We start from the raw sequence: 18,314 nt of genomic DNA on the forward strand, positions 1-18,314 counted from the left end.
CACATGGTAGGTGTTCAGTACATGTCCCTTATCCTCATCATGCAACTATTCTTCCTGTGAATAGCATCACCTTCCAGTGAGTTGTCCAATCTCAGAGTATAAATGGACATCAAATTTCCAGGGATTTCGAGATTCTCTCACCTGTCTTTTCACTCCCACTTCTCAGATCTGCCTCTTGACGATTTCTTGAATTCATTCTTTCCTCTTCATCCCCAATGTTAATGATGTGACTCACTCTTCATCAACTTCTCCCCAAATATCACATTAGCCTCATAACTTTTCTTTCTGAATTTTATGTATAATTTATGTTCCTAAAACACACACCTTATTACATTGATCTCTTGCTAAAAACACCCAGCAGATAAAAGTTTAAACCCATGTACATCTGTTCCCAGTTTCTCAAGATCTGATCCTTACAGTGGATATAGCTTCCTGTTCAGCTTCTTTTTTCCTAAACTTTTGCCTTCTACCCTGTGTTGTTCTGCATTATTTGGAATACTTAAATCAATGTGTGGCTGTTTGTAAAATGCCAGCACACTTGTAAGAATCCTAAACTGCTCCCTGCTTTCTTGGAAGTTTCCCCCTGATTTACTCTTGCTGTTTTTGAAGTAATCCATTTAATTCCATTATCAATCCCCTTTTTAGGAAATGAATTTCACATGAATCACAGAAGAAAACGTGGTGCTTTTGAAACCTGGGATTGATGATGTTGGCTTTTTATTTCTGCAGATAGAAGCTGAGTGGTTATTTCATTAGGTCACATGCTAGAAGTTAAAATCCCTGTCTATAAACTCATGGAAGCTTTGTGGCTCTACATAATTGTACAAGGAAGGACTCTAGATTTTGCAGTGGAATAGGAGCAAATATTTGGAGACTGGACTGACCAGTCCTTTAAATGGTTCTCTGCTTTAAAGCACTTGTATCATTCACCTTTCATTTTTACAACACTCATTATCCTGATGTCAGATTTTCATTTTTGTTTAAGGAAGCAGAAAAAAACTTTTTGAAAAAAATATTTAAAATGTCTGGAGAAATGGAATTCTTTCTGTGAAAAGAAGAGTGCATTTTTCAGATTCTGTGCGCACCTGCTTTGCTTTGAACATTGTATGCTCTTTTTCTCTCTCACACAAACATGCACACACACCCATTATTAAATCCAAGAAGGTTTGGAATAATGTTAAGAGCCAAATGTATGAGGTAATGCACAGTGAAGGGAAGAATGTCGGTCTATCTTCTACTAAACAGGGTATTTTTTTTTTTTTTTCTGTAATAGTTGAAAAGCCTAGGAACTAAAGGATCTGATGTAATGAGATACAGCTGAGCTTTGGGAAATTTCATCAACCATTTGATTTCAAGTGATTTCATTCTGTCTTTAACTTGTGCATTGGGCTTTGATATTGAAATAGGAATAGAACATTGAATCAGATATTTTTCCTTCTAGTACTTGCCATTTCAAAGAACTTTACATTATTATTGCATCCCCAAGAAGCAAGTAGGATTAATATCCTTATAAAGTGCTTTGGTTTTCTATTGTTAGAATATGAGAAATCCTAAAATGATAAATGACTTGGACGTTATCATAGAACAAATCAGGGCCAGAACAGTGTTTAACATTCAGATATATTAGTTTCCAGGATTATAGTCACTCAACTGATCTATTTTCCTCTTCAGTTTCCTGGGGTATTACACTTTGGGTTCTGAATGGTTGAAGTTAAAGTTTAGTGAAACTATCTCACCTGGAATGAGAAATTTTGAGTTCTAATCCTTATTACAATTCTTACTTTCCAATAATGCTAACATTTCTGGAATTCACTTCATAGTCTGTAAAATGAAACAATTAAATTGACAAAACAATTAATTTGACTAAAGTTAGGGGACTGTTTCAGATGATTTCCTAACCTCAGAGTTTTTAAAATCAATGTTGTTTATTCAGGTGGAAAAGAACATGCTCCAGAGATGGCACCTCCCAGGAACATGAAATTGACAGAATGTTGATGTTTACGTTTTTCCCAACAACATTTTTTTACTTAAGTAAGCAAAGCAGTGAATTCCTTTTACAAAGAAGACACAAAGCCACTGATTGGATTCCCTTTGCCTATATTTCTACTCCCCTGGTGCCAGGGGGTGGGGGGAGGGGCAGAGGGAGAGAGAGAGAATCCCAAGCAGACTCCCCACTCAGAGCTGAGCTTGATGCGAGGCTCAGTCTCACAACCCAGAGATCCTGAGCTGAAATCAAGAGTTGGACGCTTAACTGACTGAGCCATCCAGACACCTTGAGAATTGATAAGAATCTTATGTTCATTCCTAATTGCTTAAAGAAAATTAAAATTCCAAGAACCATAAAGTCAGTATTTTACCCCATTTTCTTCAAGAGCCAACTACTTTACATACATCAAATTCCAGCTGAATAGAAAAGCAACATCTTGTGTCGATAGCTGTCCTCTGTGGAAAACAAAGAACTAGAATCAATTTAACTATTGCTCTTTATGAATCATATCTTGGGGGAAGCCTTCCAGGATCCCTCTAGTTTGAGCTAGTTCTTCCCACAGCACCTCATGCTCACTTCTGCTGGACTGGACACACTGTTTGGTAATTGTCTGTGAGTCTGTCTGTCTCTTCCACTGGTCTGACAGACCTGTAAGAACAGGAGTTGTGTCTTCATCTTTGCAGCCATCTGCCTAGTAGATACTTTGTCCATAACATGCATTTAATAAACGTTTACTCAAATAAAATAAAGGTGTGTTGAAATTAGTTTGGAAATTCCTGGAAAGATAATGCTTTATTTCCTTATTCTAACCACGTCTAACTTTTACTGTTTCTCTTGAATATTTACTTTATGCAGGCATAGCATTTTTCATCTATTTACCTAGCATATTTGTATATAGTAGATATTTAATATGTGTTGTTAATTGAATTACACTGGAATAGGTTCTTCAGATGTATTAAGGAATTGGAAATAGTCTAGATAGTTGAGGCTAGGCTATGTTGTAGTAACAAACAAGCCTGTAAATGTTAGTGACTTAACACACAAAGGTTTATTTCTCAGTCATGCAAAATGCACCACAGATCTGGAAATTCTGCAGACCAGTTCCTTTTCAAATGCTGACTCCGAGGTCGGGGCCTATAACGCCTTGTAACTCTGCCATCTAAAACAGGAGGCTTCCAGGCCCCCATCGCAGGAAAAGAGAGCCACGCACTGGTTCCCAAATACTTTGGTCTAGAACTGACACACCTTACTTCTGCTCACAGCCTTTTGGCCACAATTGACCTGCAAGAGGGCAGAGAAATGCAGCAGAGAACAGCAGGAAATGCCTCTGCCATAGAGAGAGCGCAAAGGTGAATCCAGGGATCAATATCTACATTAAATTTTCAGTCTGATGTGTTCATTGAAGGGGCACCTGGGTGGCTCAGCGGTTGAGCATCTGCCTTTGGCCCAGGCCCTGATTCCCCGGGGGGCCGCCATCGAGTCCCACGTCGGGCTCCCTGCATGGAGCCTGCTTCTCCCTCTGCCTGTGTATCTGCCTCTCTCTCTGTGTGTCTCTCATGAATAAGTAAATACAATCTAAAAAAAAAAAAAGACAAATCAGGAAATTTGTTAATTATTTGAACAGGTAACACATTATTTCAAAAGAATTCATGATTCATGACCTCAAGATCAGGGAGTGTTTGTGCAGTGGAATCGGGCGCTTGCAGGGGTCGGAGAGAGCGCGGGGCCTGAGGGGCCGAGCAGGGCGAGCAGCGCCGCTGGGGACACAGTGACTGAGCATCAGGGGCGGGTCAGCGAAGGGCACGTTCGGCCACGAGGCACACGCGGCCCCAGCACGCGGCCCGGAGGAAACCTTGAATCTCGCGGGATCTCAGGAGTTCCCGTGGGACGAGAAAAACCTGGCTGCGCAGCAGGGTGGAAGGCGTTCCTCTCAGCCTTGTCCCAAAGGCCTGTGGCTCAGACCACTTCGCACGCAAACCCCAGTCCTCGTGGCCGCCTCGCTCCCTCGCTCCGAGTCACGGTGCCGCGGTGCTTCTCCCCAGAGGCCGGGAAAGGTGAGTGGGAAAGGCGGCGGCCCACAGGCTGAGGGGGCAGCGACGCCGGAGGCAGGAGCTGGGGAGTGAACTGCGCATGCGCGGGCCGCAAATCTCTAGCCCCACAGGGTCTGGAAAGATGGCGGCTGTGCCGGCGGCTGGCGCGCAGCCCTGTGCTCCCCCGGGGTGCGGGGGCCATCTTAGACTGCGGCAGCTCCAAAGGCCGCTCCACTGTGCGTCCTTCGTGTCACTTGTTCCTCCAGGCAGCTGCGGGGGCGTCTAAAGTTCATCTCAGGAGACCATTGCTGCCTGTTCCTTGCACCTTTCCCCTGAACGTCTTGTGTCTCGGAGCCTTATCTCTGACGGAGCTCGTCTGTCAGCACCCGGTGATGGGGAAGATGGCGTCTTCACCGAATCCCCTTCATCACCCCCGACTGAACAACGGAATTGTCAGTGAGAGGCGTTCCTCTGCCGTAGAAAAACAGGTATGTCCTTCCAGCTGGTCTTCTGGGGGGAGGGGCCCGGTGTGCTGATTCTCAGGTGTGTGCACTGTTGGCGGGAATGTGAGCAGGTGCAGCCACACTGGGGAACTGTGTGGAGGTTCCTCTAAGCGTTAAAAATAGACCTGCCCAGCGACCCAGCAATGCACTGCTGGGGATTTGCCCCAAAGATACAGATGCAGTGAAACGGCAGGACACCTGCACCCCGATGTTTCTAGCAGCAATGTCCACAGTAGCCAAACTGTGGAAGGAGCCTCGGTGTCCATCGAAAGATGATGGATAAAGAAGATGTGGTTTATGTATACAATGGAATATTCCTCAGCCATTAGAAACGACAAATACCCACCATTTGTTTCAACGTGGATGGAACTGGAGGGTATTATGCTGAGTGAAGTAAGTCAATCGGAGAAGGACAAACATTATATGGTCTCACTCATATGGGGAATATAAAAAATAGTGAAGGGAATACAGGGAAAGGAGAGAAAATGAGTGGGAAATATCAGAAAGGGAGACAGAACATGAGAGACTCCTAACTCTGGGAAAGGAACAAGGAGTAGTAGAAGGGGAGGGGGTGGGGGGTTGGGGTGACTGGGTGATGGGCACCGAGGGGGCACTTGATGGGTTGAGCACTGGGTGATATGCTGTATGTTGGCAAATTGAACTCCAATAAAAAGATACAAACAAAACAGGTATGAGTTACTCATTTTGTAAGGGGATACTTGGAAAGTCATGAGTATGCAATGTACAGCATGGTGATTATAGTCAATAATACCATATGGCATATTTGAAAGTACCTAGGAGAGTGGGTCTTGAAAGTTTTCATCATAAGGAAAAAAATTTGTGACTATGTGTGGTGATGGATGTTAACTGGACTTGCTGTAGTGATCATTTAGCAGTCTCTACAAGTATCGAATCATTGCATTTTGCACCTGAAAGTAATATAACGTTCCGTCAGTTATACCTCATTAAAAAGGGTATTATGTTATAATTGATAGAATCCAATTGTCTAATTGTCAATTAATTGCTTAATACTCTTTTAATCGATAGTATCTAAAGTAATACTTTTAAAAAATGAGTTAGCCAAGGAAAGAGACAAATATCAGAATTTTACAGCCCAAAAGTTTTTCTTTAATGATAATATCAAGAAATAGGTAGCTGTTACTCTTACTAGTTCTGAGCCCCCTGATGAAGTCTCTGTCCAAGCAGAGATGTGTGACCTCTCTTCTGATTTCAAAGTCCAGGGACACTTAGGCGAGTAGGGGCTTGCTCATCCATGGACAACTGTGGTCGGTATAACGTGGTCATTGCTTTTCATCTCAAGAAAGGTGACCTGCCTTCCTTTTTTGTACTTGAGAAAATTGCCGGTGAAAACATCTAATAGCAGCTTTAACTTTCTCATTTGAAGTGCTGAGAAGTGAACTTCCTCAACTCTTGAGTTGAGATATTAAAATCGAAAGCACACAAAAAGCTCTTATGATAGAGTGTAAGATATAAAGACTAAAGTAATTCCTAAGCTCTTTTTAGTTGTTGTATCTTATATCAATTGTCTGATAGACCTGGAGTAGCCTAAGCTTTCATATACCATGCTTTCATACAGACAGGTTCCTAAATCTATATGTTCTCAGTTAAAGGAAACATTGTAGCATAGCAAATGGCCAAGAAAGTACCCTCTGCTTGTTTCTTTTGTATTGTCAGGGTTCCTAAGACATCATGGGAAAGGGCAGGTGTTCATCCAGGTATTGAATTTCCAGGAACATAGGGCTGAACTACATTTCTCAGGTCGCAGAATCTCAGTGGGGTCATGGCAGTGAAATGGGAGCAGTGATGGCAGGGGAGAAAGGGTGTGCCTTTTCCATTGCTCTTTCTCCCCTTTGTACTGCAGTCAGTGAAGGAGGTGGCAGAAGAAGCAGTCTGAGTTCTTGAGTCACCTTGTGGAGGAGCTGCAGGCAGAGAGTCTCCAGCTCCCTGTCAGACTCCGATGTTAATGAGAAATAAACTTCTGATGTATTAAGATTGAGATTTCAGGGCTAATTGATCACAGTGTAGTACAGGATGTATGTATGTCGGAATGCAGATGTACAAAATTCAGGAGATGTAAAAGGCCTGACAATCTCTTTTGCCAGAAGCAAACAGTACTCCTAGATTCTTACGTATCTTTCAGAGATAAATTATGTGCTAATAACAAAAACAGTATAGTTATGGTAATAGTAGCAAACAATAAGAGCTTGACGTAACCATTGACCCTAAAAGTTATTCTTTATTTATTTTTTTATTTTTTAAAGATTTTCTTTATTTATTCATGAGAGAGACATAGAGGCAGAGACACAGGCAGAGGGAGAAGCAGGCTCCATGCAGGGAGCCCGATGCGGGACTTGATCTGGGACTCCAGGATCACATCCTAAGCCAAAGGCAGATGCTCAACCGCTGAGCCACCCAGGCGTCCCAAAAGATATCTTTTTTTTTTAAAGATATCTTATTTTTAATTGGTGTTCAATTTGCCAACATACAGAATAACACCGAGTGCTCATCCCGTCAAGTGCCTCCCTCAGTGCCCATCAGCTATTCACCCCCACCCACTGCCCTCCTCCCCTTCCACCACCCCTAGTTCGTTTCCCAGAGTTAGGAGTCTTCATGTTCTGTCTCCCTTTCTGATATTTCCTACCCATTTCTTCTCCCTTCCTTTCTATTCCCTTTCACTATTATTTATATTCCCCAAATGAATGAGACCATATAATGTTTGTTCTTCTCCGATTGACTTATTTCAGTCAGCATAATACCCTCCAGTTCCATCCACGTTGAAACAAATGGTGGGTATTTGTCATTTCTAATGGCTGAGGAATATTCCATTGTATACATAAACCACATCTTCTTTATCCATTCATCTTTTGATGGACACCGAGGCTCCTTCCACAGTTTGGCTATTGTGGACATTGCTGCTAGAAACATCGGGGTGCTGGTGTCCCGGCGTTTCATTGCATCTGAATCTTTGGGGTAAATCCCCAGTAGTGCAATTGCTGGGTCGTAGGGCAGGTCTATTTTTAACTCTTTGAGGAACCTCCACACAGTTTTCCAGAGTGGCTGCACCAGTTCACATTCCCACCAACAGTGCAAGAGGGTTCCCTTTTCTCCACATCCTCTCCAACATTTGTGGTTTCCTGCCTTGTTAATTTTCCCCATCTCACTGGTGTGAGGTGGAATCTCATTGTGGTTTTGATTTGTATTTCCCTGATGGCAAGTGATGCAGAGCATTTTCTCATGTGCATGTTGGCCATGTCTATGTCTTCCTCTGTGAGGTTTCTCTTCATGTCTTTTGCCCATTTCATGATTGGATGGTTTGTTTCTTTGCTGTTGAGTTTAATAAGTTCTTTATAGATCTTGGAAACTAGCCCTTTATCTGATACGTCATTTGCAAATATCTTCTCCCGTTTCGTAGGTTGTCTTTTAGTTTTGTTGACTGTATCCTTTGCTGTGCAAAAGCTTCTTATCTTGATGAAGTCCCAATAGTTCATTTTTGCTTTTGTTTCTTTTGCCTTCATGGATGTATCTTGCAAGAAGTTACTGTGGCTGAGTTCAAAAAGGGTGTTGCCTGTGTTCTCCTCTAGGATTTTGATGGAATCTTGTCTCACATTTAGATCTTTCATCCATTTTGAGTTTATCTTTGTGTATGGTGAAAGAAGAGTGGTCTAGTTTCATTCTTCTGCATGTGGATGTCCAGTTTTCCCAGCACCATTTATTGAAGAGAGTGTCTTTCTTCCAGTGGATCGTCTTTCCTCCTTTATCGAATATTAGTTGACCATAAAGTTCAGGGTCCACTCTGGATTCTCTATTCTGTTCCATTGATCTATGTGTCTGTTTTTGTGCCAGTTCCACACTGTCTTGATGACCACAGCTTTGTAGTACAACCTGAAATCTGGCATTGTGATGCCCCCAGCTATGGTTTTCTTTTTTAAAATTCCCCTGGCTATTCGGGGTCTTTTCTGATTCCACACAAATCTTAAAATAATTTGTTCTAACTCTCTGAAGAAAGTCCATGGTATTTTGATAGGGATTACATTAAACGTGTAAATTGCCCTGGGTAACATTGACATTTTCACAATATTAATTCTGCCAATCCATGAGCATGGAATATTTTTCCATCTCTTTGTGTCTTCCTCAATTTCTTTCAGAAGTGTTCTATAGTTTTTAGGGTATAGATCCTTTACCTCTTTGGTTAGGTTTATTCCTAGGTATCTTATGCTTTTGGGTGCAATTGTAAATGGGTTTGACTCCTTAATTTCTCTTTCTTCAGTCTCATTGTTAGTGTATAGAAATGCCACTGATTGCTGGGCATTGATTTTGTATCCGCCACACTGCCAAATTGCTGTATGAGTTCTAGCAATCTTGGGGTGGAGGCTTTTGGGTTTTCTATGTACAGTATCATGTCATCGGTGAAGAGGGAGAGTTTGACTTCTTCTTTGCCAATTTGAATGCCTTTAATGTCTTTTTGTTGTCTGATTGCTGAGGCTAGGACTTCCAGTACTATGTTGAATAGCAGTGGTGAGAGTGGACATCCCTGTCTTGTTCCTGATCTTAGGGGAAAGGCTCCCAGTGCTTCCCCATTGAGAATGATATTTGCTGTGGGCTTTTCGTAGATGGCTTTTAAGATGCTGAGGAATGTTCCCTCTATCCCTACACTCTGAAGACTTTTGATCAGGAATGGATGCTGTATTTTGTCAAATGCTTTCTCTGCATCTAATGAGAGGATCATATGGTTCTTAGTTCTTCTCTTGCTGATATGATGAATCACATTGATTGTTTTACGAGTGTTGAACCAGCCTTGTATCCCAGGGATAAATCCTACTTGGTCATGGTGAATAGTTTTCTTAATGTGTTGTTGGATCCTATTGGCTAGTATCTTGTGGAGAATTTTTGCATCCATGTTCATCAGGGATATTGGTCTATAATTCTCCTTTTTGGTGGAGTCTTTGTCTGGTTTTGGAATTAAGGTGATGCTGGCCTCATAGAACGAATTTGGAAGTACTCCATCTCTTTCTATCTTTCCAAACAGCTTTAGTAGAATAGGTATGGTTTCTTCTTTAAACGTTTGATAGAATTCCCCAGGGAAGCCTTGTGGCCCTGGACTTTGTGTCTTGGGAGATTTTTGATGACTGCTTCAATTTCTTCCCTGGTTATTGGCCTGTTCAGGTTTTCTATTTCTTCCTGTTCCAGTTTTGGTAGTTTGTGGCTTTCCAGTAATGTGTCCATTTCTTCTAGATTGCCTAATTTATTGGCGTAGAGCTGTTCATAATATGTTTTTAAAATTGTTTGTATTTCCTTGGTGTTGGTAGTGATCTCTCCTTTCTCATTCATGATTTTATTAATTTGAGTCTCTCTTCTTTTTAATAAGGTTGGCTAATGGTTTATCTATCTTATTAATTCTTTCAAAGAACCAACTCCTGGTTCTGTTGATCTGTTCCACAGTTCTTCTGGTCTCGATTTCGTTGAATTCTGCTCGAATCTTTAATTAACTATCTTCTTCTGCTGGGTGTAGGATCTATTTGCTGTTTTTTTCTCTAGCTCCTTTAGGTGTAAGGTTAGCTTCTGTATTTGAGTTCTTTCCAGTTTTTGGATGGATGTTTGTATTGCGATGTATTTCCCCCTCAGGACTGCTTTTGCTGTATCCCAGAGATTTTGAATGGTTGTATCTTCGTTCTCATTAGTTTCCATGAATCTTTTTAATTCTTCCTTAATTTCCTGGTTGACCCTTTCATCTTTTAGCAAGATGGTCCTTAACCTCCACATGTTTGAAGTCCTTCCAAACTTCTTGTTGTGATTTAGTTTTAATTTCAAGGCATTATGGCCTGAGAATATGCAGGGGACGATCCCAGTCTTTTGGTGTCAGTTAAGACCTGATTTGTGACCCAGTATGTGGTCTATTCTGGAGAAAGTTCCATATGCACTTGAGAAGAATGTGTATTCAGTTGAGTTTGGATGTAAAGTTCTGTAGATATCGTGAAATCCATCTGGTCCAGTGTATCATTTAAAGCTCTCGTTTCAAAAAAAAAATAAAGCTCTCGTTTCTTTGTTGATGTGTTTAGAAGACCTATCAAGTGTAGAAAGCGCTAGATTGAAGTCACCAAGTATAAGTGTATTATTATCTAAGTATGTCTTAATTTTGGTTAATAATTCGTTTAAGTATTTGGCAGCTCCCACATTCGGGGCATATATATTGAGGATTGTTAAGTCCTCTTGTTGGATAGATCCTTTAAGTATGATATAGTGTCCCTCTTCATTTCTCACTACAGTCTTCAGGGGAAATTTTAGTTTATCTGATATAAGGATGGCTACCCCTGCTTTCTTTTGAGGACCATTCGAATGGTAAATGGTTCTCCAACCTTTTATTTTCAGGCTGTAGGTGTCCTTCTGTCTCAAATGAGTCTCTTGTAGACAGCAAATAGATGGGTCTTGCTTTTTTATCCAGTCTGAAACCCGGTGCCTTTTGATGGGGTCATTAAGCCCATTCACGTTCAGAGTTACTATTGAAAGATATGAGTTTAGTGTCATCATGATATCTATTCAGTCCCTGTTTTTGTGGATTGTTTCATTGGGCTTCTTCTTAAAGGGGAATTTTGAGAGTCCCCCTTAAAATTTCTTGCAGAGCTGGTTTGGAGGTCACATATTCTTTCAGTTCCTGCCTGTCTTGGAAGCTCTTTATCTCTCCCTCCATTCTTAATGAGAGCCTTGCTGGATAAAGTATTCTTGGTTGCATGTTTTTCTCATTTAGGACCCTGAATATATCCTACCAGCCCTTTCTGGCCTGCCAGGTCTCTGTGGAGAGGTCTGCTGTTACCCTAATACTTCTCTCCATAATAGTCAGGGATTTCTTGTCTCTTGCTGCTTTAAGGATCTTCTCTTTATCTTTGGAATTTGCAAGCTTCACTATTAAATGTCGAGGTGTTGAATGGTTTTTATTGATTTTAGGGGGGATCTCTCTATTTCCTGGATCTGAATGCCTGTTTCCCTTCCCAGATTAGGGAAGTTTTCAGCTAGGATTTGTTCTAATACATATTCTGGCCCTCTGTCCCTTTCAGCGCCCTCGGGAACCCCAATTAAATGTAGGTTTTTCTTCCTCAGACTGTCATTTATTTCCCTTAATCTATCCTCATGGTCTTTTAATTGTCTCTTTTTTCCTCAGTTTCCCTCTTTGCTATCATCTTGTCTTCTATGTCACTCACTCGTTCTTCCACCTCATTAACCCTTGTCGTTAAGACTTCTAGTTTGGATTGCATCTCATTCAATTGATTTTTAATTTCTGCCTGATTAGATCTAAATTCTGCAGTCATAAAGTCTCGTGAGTCCTTTATGCTTTTTTCTAGAGCCACCAGTAGCTTTATAATAGTTCTTCTGAATTGGCTTTCTGACATTGAATTGTAATCCAAATTTTGTAACTCTGTGGGAGAGAGGACTGTTGGATTCTTTCTTTTGAGGTGAGGTTTTCCTTCTAGTCCTTTCGCTCAGTGCAGAGTGGCCAAAAACAAGTTGTGTTGGGAAAAGGAGAAAAAGAAGAGAAAGAAGGAAAGAAAAGGAAAAAAAAGAAAGGAAGAAAAAAAGAAAAAAGGAAAAAAAAAAGAAAGGAAAAAAAAGGGGTGGGGGAAGCAAACAGAAATCAAAAAGCAAAAAACAAAACCAAACAAAACAAAACAAGGGGGAGTATCCTCTGATTCTGTATACTGTAAGTCCCTTGACTTCCCCTGGAACTTTCCAGTGCTGCTTAGTCAATAATCTGTTTTTCCCCTGTCCTCTGGCTGGTCTTTTGGGGGAGGGGCCTGTTGTGCTGATTTTCAGGTGTTAGCACTGGTGCAGGGCTCAGTGAGTGATGTTTATCCTGTTTATCTGGTGAGGCCCCTGTGAGGCTCATTGGGTGTTTGTACCCCGTGAGGCCCCAGGAGGAACAACCACAGTGGCAGCAGCCAGCTCTGCAGCCCTGGAGTCAGCCCCCACAGTAACTAGGGAGCTCTCAGTCCGCAGGGCCTGGACGCTCTGGGGCGGGGCCACTGATCTGCTCAGCTCTGGGCAGGAGCGTCCTTGCTGTCCTGGGCCCTCCTGGCCTCTGCCTGTCCTGGGGGGAGGCCAGATCCTGGGGTGTGTTCCGCCCTGTGCTCCCAGGCCTGCGCTGTTGGATTCCTGCTCCCGGATGCGCAGCCGCCTCCCCACAGAGCCTCCGCCCGAGCCCCTCCGAGCTGCTCCCGGGTCCAGCCGTGCGCGCTGCAGCCCTTTAGGGAGCTCGGCTGCGGGGTGTGGGGCTCTCCCTGGGGCACAGGTGTCTGTTAGTGTCCCAGGGAGCCCGAGGGCATCCCCGCCGCTCCTGGGGTCCTGCTCTAACTCCCTGCGAGGCCTTTCCGCCGTGAAGATTGGTGAAGCTCCTGCTTCTCCAGGACGGGGCTTCCTGTCCTGGATACACTCGTCCCGGCCTTAGCCCGGCTCCTCGCGGGGCCCCACCCCCTTGGATGCCTTTTGTTTCTTTATTTCTTTTTTTCCCCCGTCTTCCTACCTTGATAGAAGCGCACACTTTTCTCCCTGTAGCATTCTCAGGCCGAATTCATAGATTTTCAGGATGATTTGAAGGTTATCTAGGTAATTTGATGGGGACAGGTGACTTGGGGATCCTACTCTTCCGCCATCTTGCCCTTCCCCTCCCAAAAGATATTCTTTAGACCCATAGGAGAGTGATCTAAATCAGCAATATGTGTGTGTGGTGAGGGGAATCTTTGCTCTCATCAGTCATTAAAGGGACCCCAACTAAAAGAGGCCCTATAATCTTTAATATGTGTATTTGAGGCTGAGCTGGCCAGTAATATCTGTCTGGCAAGAGGGCAAAGAGCATAAAGGATGGCATGTGAAAGGCTTTTAGAGGTCAGGTATATCCCTACATCTTAGGGAAAAAGAGGCTAGCAAGTATAATTGAGTGTGCTCTTGGAAAAAGAGGAACTGGTGGGCGATCCTGGTGGCTCAGCCATTTAGCCCTGCCTTCAGTCCAGGGCGGGATCCTGGAGACCCGGGATCGAGTCCCATGTCAGGCTCCCTGCATGAAGCCTGCTTCTCCCTCTGCCTGTGTCTCTGCTTCTCTCTCTCTCTCTCTCTCTGTCTCTCATGAATAAATAAATCTTAAAAAAAAAAAGGAAAAAGAGGAAGTGTATTTGGTGATCAGCAAGCTGTCTTTGCCTTATATGTTCATTCACACAACAGTTTTGTGATCAAGGGGCTGCTATTAGGCCCACTTTACGGAAGTACAGTTGACATACAAAATGCTATTAGTTTCAGATGTACATCATGGAAGTTTGATTTTTTTATACATAATGAAATGATCCCCAGTATAAATGTAGTTACCGTCTGTCACTATACAAAGTTATTACAATATTATTGACTGTATTCCCTATGTTGTGCATTATATCCCTGTGACTTATTTATTTTATAATTGGAATTTTGTACCTTTTAGTCCCTTTCTTTTGTTTCTCCCATTCACATAAACCTTCCTACCTCTGGTAACCAACAGTCGATTTCTGTATCTGTGAGTCTCTTTCTGTTTTGTTTTGTTTGTTCATTTGTTTTTTAGAGTGTACATACAAAGTATGATATTTGTCTCTCTCTGACTTATTTCATCTAGCATAATATCCTCTATGTTACGTATATCCCTTTTGCTGCTAATGGCAAGATTTCATTGTTTTTTTTTTTTACAATGGAATAATATTCCACCATGTATATGTGTATATATATGTGCATATATATATATGTATATATATATGCACCACATCTTGTCTATCCATTTATCTATGTATGGATGCTTAGGTTGCTTCTGTATGTTGATTGTGTATATAATGCTGTGATGAACATAGGGATGCATATATATCTTTGAGTTGGTTTTGTTTTCTTTGGATAAATACCTAGAAGTGGTATTATCCTATCATATGGTGGTTATATATGTATATATTTTTAAATATTTATTTATATTGGGGGGAGAAGGAGCATGATCAGGGGAAGGGGCAGAGAGGGAAAGGGAGAAGCAGACTTCCCAGTGATCAGGGAGCCCAAAACAGGGCTCAATCCCAGGACCCTATTGTCTTTTTGACAATAGCCAATCTGACAGGTAATACCTTATTGTGGTTTTGATTTTATGTCCCTGATGATTAGAGACGTTGACCATCTTTTCATGTGCCTGATGGCCTCTTTATGTCTTTTTTTGAAAAATATCTATTTATTCTCTATTTTTTAATTAGGTTGTTTGTTTATTGATGTAAAGTTATTTAAATATTTTGGATATTTACCCCTTATTGGATGTATGATTTGCAAATAACTTCTTCTATTCAGTAGGTTGCATTTTGGTTTTAATGTTTTTTTTTTTTTTCACTGTGCAGGTATCAAATGATAGTTTTAATTTTTCTTTTTATTAGTATAATAGATTTAAACATCTCTAGATATACTTAAGTCCATTCTAATTTCTTTTTAGTAGTGGTTCATATCCCTTATTTACTAATTTTTTAGAATGTTAGATATTTTCCTTATTGATTTATAGAATAGCTTTATATATTAAGGAAATAAGCCATTTATCTATAATAAATGTTGCTATATTGTTTTGGCCAATTTTTCATTTCTCTTTTGATTTAAATTATGGTGGATTTCCCCCTATATATTAATTTAAAAAATGATTACGTTTATCATACTTTTCTTCAATGTCTTTTCTTTTCTTTTCTTTTCTTGGATCAGGTGCACAAAAAAATCGTTTTTGCATTCTGTCATTATAAAACATTTTCTTTTGTGTTTTCTTATATTTTTCTTTTAATTTCCTTTTTATAGTTAAATCTTTGCACCATATGGGATTTTTATGTTGTAAGAGGTAAGATAGCAATTGAATTATAGTTGTCCTTATGTATATCCTTTTAGCCCAACATCAGTTAGTGAATACTAACTATACGTTTTTTGTCCATTATCCTAAAATGTCACTTTTTTCACATGTTAAATTCCAATTGGGTCTACTTCTGGATAGTCCGTAGATCTATTTACATTTTACTATTATGCATTTTTACTTACTGTAAATTTAAGTATGTTTCAATATCTTACTGTAAATACCTCTATTATTCTGAATTTTCTTGGTTTTCCTTTCCTTTTTATTTTTCCATATGAGCTTTGACTGTCAATTAGAGTAGTTCTATATATTTTTTATTTTTAAATTAAAAAAATTTTTTGAAAAGCACTTGTTAGCATTTAATGAACCTCCCCCTATGTGGCTTCAAACTACTGAAACCCAGGCGCCTCCCCCACACCCTTTATCTTCTCCTCAGCTCTTCTAACTGAAGAATTTAGCCTTCACGATGACAGTCTGTTTTGGGAGCTTCCCAACTTTTCCAAAACTGTAGTAGCCTGATCGTACCACATCAATAATAAGAGCAGCTCCAGTCTTGTTTTTGGTGGCGTTTACCCGTGTCTGCTCAACAACTAGGGTCCACAGTTTATCAAGGTTGATAGTTGGGCAGAAGCTGTGGTTCCTCTTTAAGTGGTAATGTCTCATACCAACTTTTCCAAAGTAACTTGGGTGATATTTGTCAAAGTTGATCCTGTGGTGATGCATGCCACCAGCATTATCCCAGCTTCCTGGGTGCTTCTGGTGCTTGCCGATGCGGCCGTGGCCATGGCTCACGTAGCCTGGAAGTTTCCGGGTCTTCCTTAGTCTGGATGGCATGTTGAAGTAGTTCTTAAAAAAGTAGGCTGTTGTTCTTTTTCTAGAGGTCATGTATTAACATAGATTTGATATCTGTCCATCTAGGTATAGGTTATATCTTTTAATTTATTACAGGTATCATCTTTAGTTGTACCTTAATGTTTTCTTCATGTAAACTTCTTTTAAAGCATAGTAGACATTTTATCTTTTCTCCTTATTTTTCCATTTTACTTTTATTTGGTTGTTATTTTTACACAGAAAGCGTACTTATTTTATTTTTTTTAATTTATTTATTCATAGAGACACAGCTATAGAGAGAGGCAGAGACACAGCTAGAGAGAGAGAGGCAGAGACACAGGCAGAGGGAGAAGCAGGCACCATGCAGGGAGCCTGATGTGGGACTCGATTCCGGGTCTCCAGGATCACGCCCTTGGCTGCAGGGGGCGTTAAACCACTGCGCCACCGGGGCTACCCAGCGTACTTATTTTTGAATATAAATTTGGTTCCAGTCATATAATAATATTATTAAGAGGCTGTGAGCGTAATGGGTAAGATCACATGAGTCAGTGCCAGACGGCCTGTGTTTGAATCCCAGCTCTACCATTTACTGGCTATTATTGTGAGGATTACAGATAATCCATGAACAATGCTTAAAATAGTACTTAGTTTAACCATTGTTTAGATCAGATATTGCTATAGAAGTTAGCTTGCTTCTGGAGAAGAATTTTGATGGTTTCTTGTTTCCATACTTGGGAAAAGCTTAAGTTAGATAGGACACATTTTCTTTGCTTGTGGGGAACTCTATTTTCATTTGCTAATTCATTTGGTCCTCCAACTCTCCTTTGATGATAGACTAATAATTATACTAAATTTCACAAATGTGAAATTCTACTCAGAGTGATTAAAAAAAAATATCTGCACCAAACTTTAAATCCAGGTTTCCCAACTCTAAAGCCAAAATCAAAATTTAAATGTGCCAATATAGTAAAAGAATTGTTTGAAAATATAAGCCTTTTTAATCACAAAATTTGTTCTTATACTTCCATATTCATTGATTCCTGGAATGTTTTTCTGTAACATGCTTTAATATAAAATGTGCTTTAATTACACAAGTTCAGTTTGTGGGAAGAAGCTCTTAACTATGGCTTCAGAGAAAGAAAAAATAAAAACAGTACTACCCATTTGACCCACTTTAAAACAATCTTTTCCTCTTTGTGTCTTTCCCACCCTCTCTCCTCTCTTTATGCCTATTCCTACTCACTGTAACCCATATAATACCTGACCTGGGTTACTACAACAGCTATTATGTGGTTTCTTCATCTCTAATCTTGTCCTCAGAGCATTCTCTGCACTGTCACCAGAGTGGTATATTGCAAGTATTAAGCATTTCCCCTTCTACCCAAGTTAGAGCTCGTTAGGGCAGCTTTAAGGCTCCCCCTGCTTACATCTGTTATCTCTCCAGCCTGGAATCTCACTAGAATGCTCAAGCAATAGCAAATGCTCAGAGTTCTCTTGAGCACACAAAAGTGCCTTTTCATCTTTGTGAATTTGACCCCTCATTGCCCTACTACTTTCTTTTTCCCCCAGTAATGAGCAGTGTGCTTCATATACCAGATTCTCAGTAGATGTGTTTCCTGAAAGAATAAACACGTTTCCGCTTTTCTTTTAAAACATCTTTTAGGAAGCAGTTTTTGTTGTGGAAAATTTTGAGAAGTTTAGTTAAGCACCCGGAGTCCTGGCATGCATGCATGCATGCATGTTTGCATGTATTTATTTATTTAAAAAATTTTTTTTTTTTTAGTCCTGGGTTTTAGTTCTGATTCTGCGTTTGGCTCACTGTGAGAGCCTGGACATGTGTCTTTAGGTTTGGGCATATAAGTGTCCAAGCAGATTTTGGGACTAAGGCAGCTCACTATTTAGGGAAAAATTAGGAAGCACTGAAGAGGCAGGAAAGCTTTGCATATTATTTATTTCAAGTTTTACAACCACCAGGGAGTAGGAATTAATATTCTCATAATACTAGTGGAGAACAGTGACACAAATAAATGGTGTTAAAAGGGGAGAAGAAAAATGCTTCTGGTGCAGGGGTTCTGAGGAACAAA

General features: G+C 40.7%; 1 protein-coding gene across 1 annotated transcript; it reads right to left on the reverse strand.

Moving 5' to 3' along the window:
• Positions 1 to 15,840: 15,840 nt before the first annotated feature.
• On the reverse strand, positions 15,841 to 16,233 carry LOC129516637 (60S ribosomal protein L27a-like). The gene has a single exon (XM_055336157.1). The coding sequence runs from the start codon at positions 16,231 to 16,233 to the stop codon at positions 15,841 to 15,843; it is 393 nt and encodes a 130-aa protein (XP_055192132.1).
• Between the last annotated feature and the right edge of the window lie 2,081 nt (positions 16,234 to 18,314).

This window comes from Nyctereutes procyonoides, unplaced genomic scaffold (assembly GCF_905146905.1).
Source record: "Nyctereutes procyonoides isolate TBG_1078 unplaced genomic scaffold, NYPRO_anot_genome, whole genome shotgun sequence".
In the NCBI taxonomy this organism is placed as follows: Eukaryota; Metazoa; Chordata; class Mammalia; order Carnivora; family Canidae; genus Nyctereutes; species Nyctereutes procyonoides.

What these genes read in the sequence shown, in the direction of transcription:
- LOC129516637 (XM_055336157.1), bottom strand. Translation starts at nt 16,233, where the DNA reads ATGCCATCCAGACTAAGGAAGACCCGGAAACTTCCAGGCTACGTGAGC.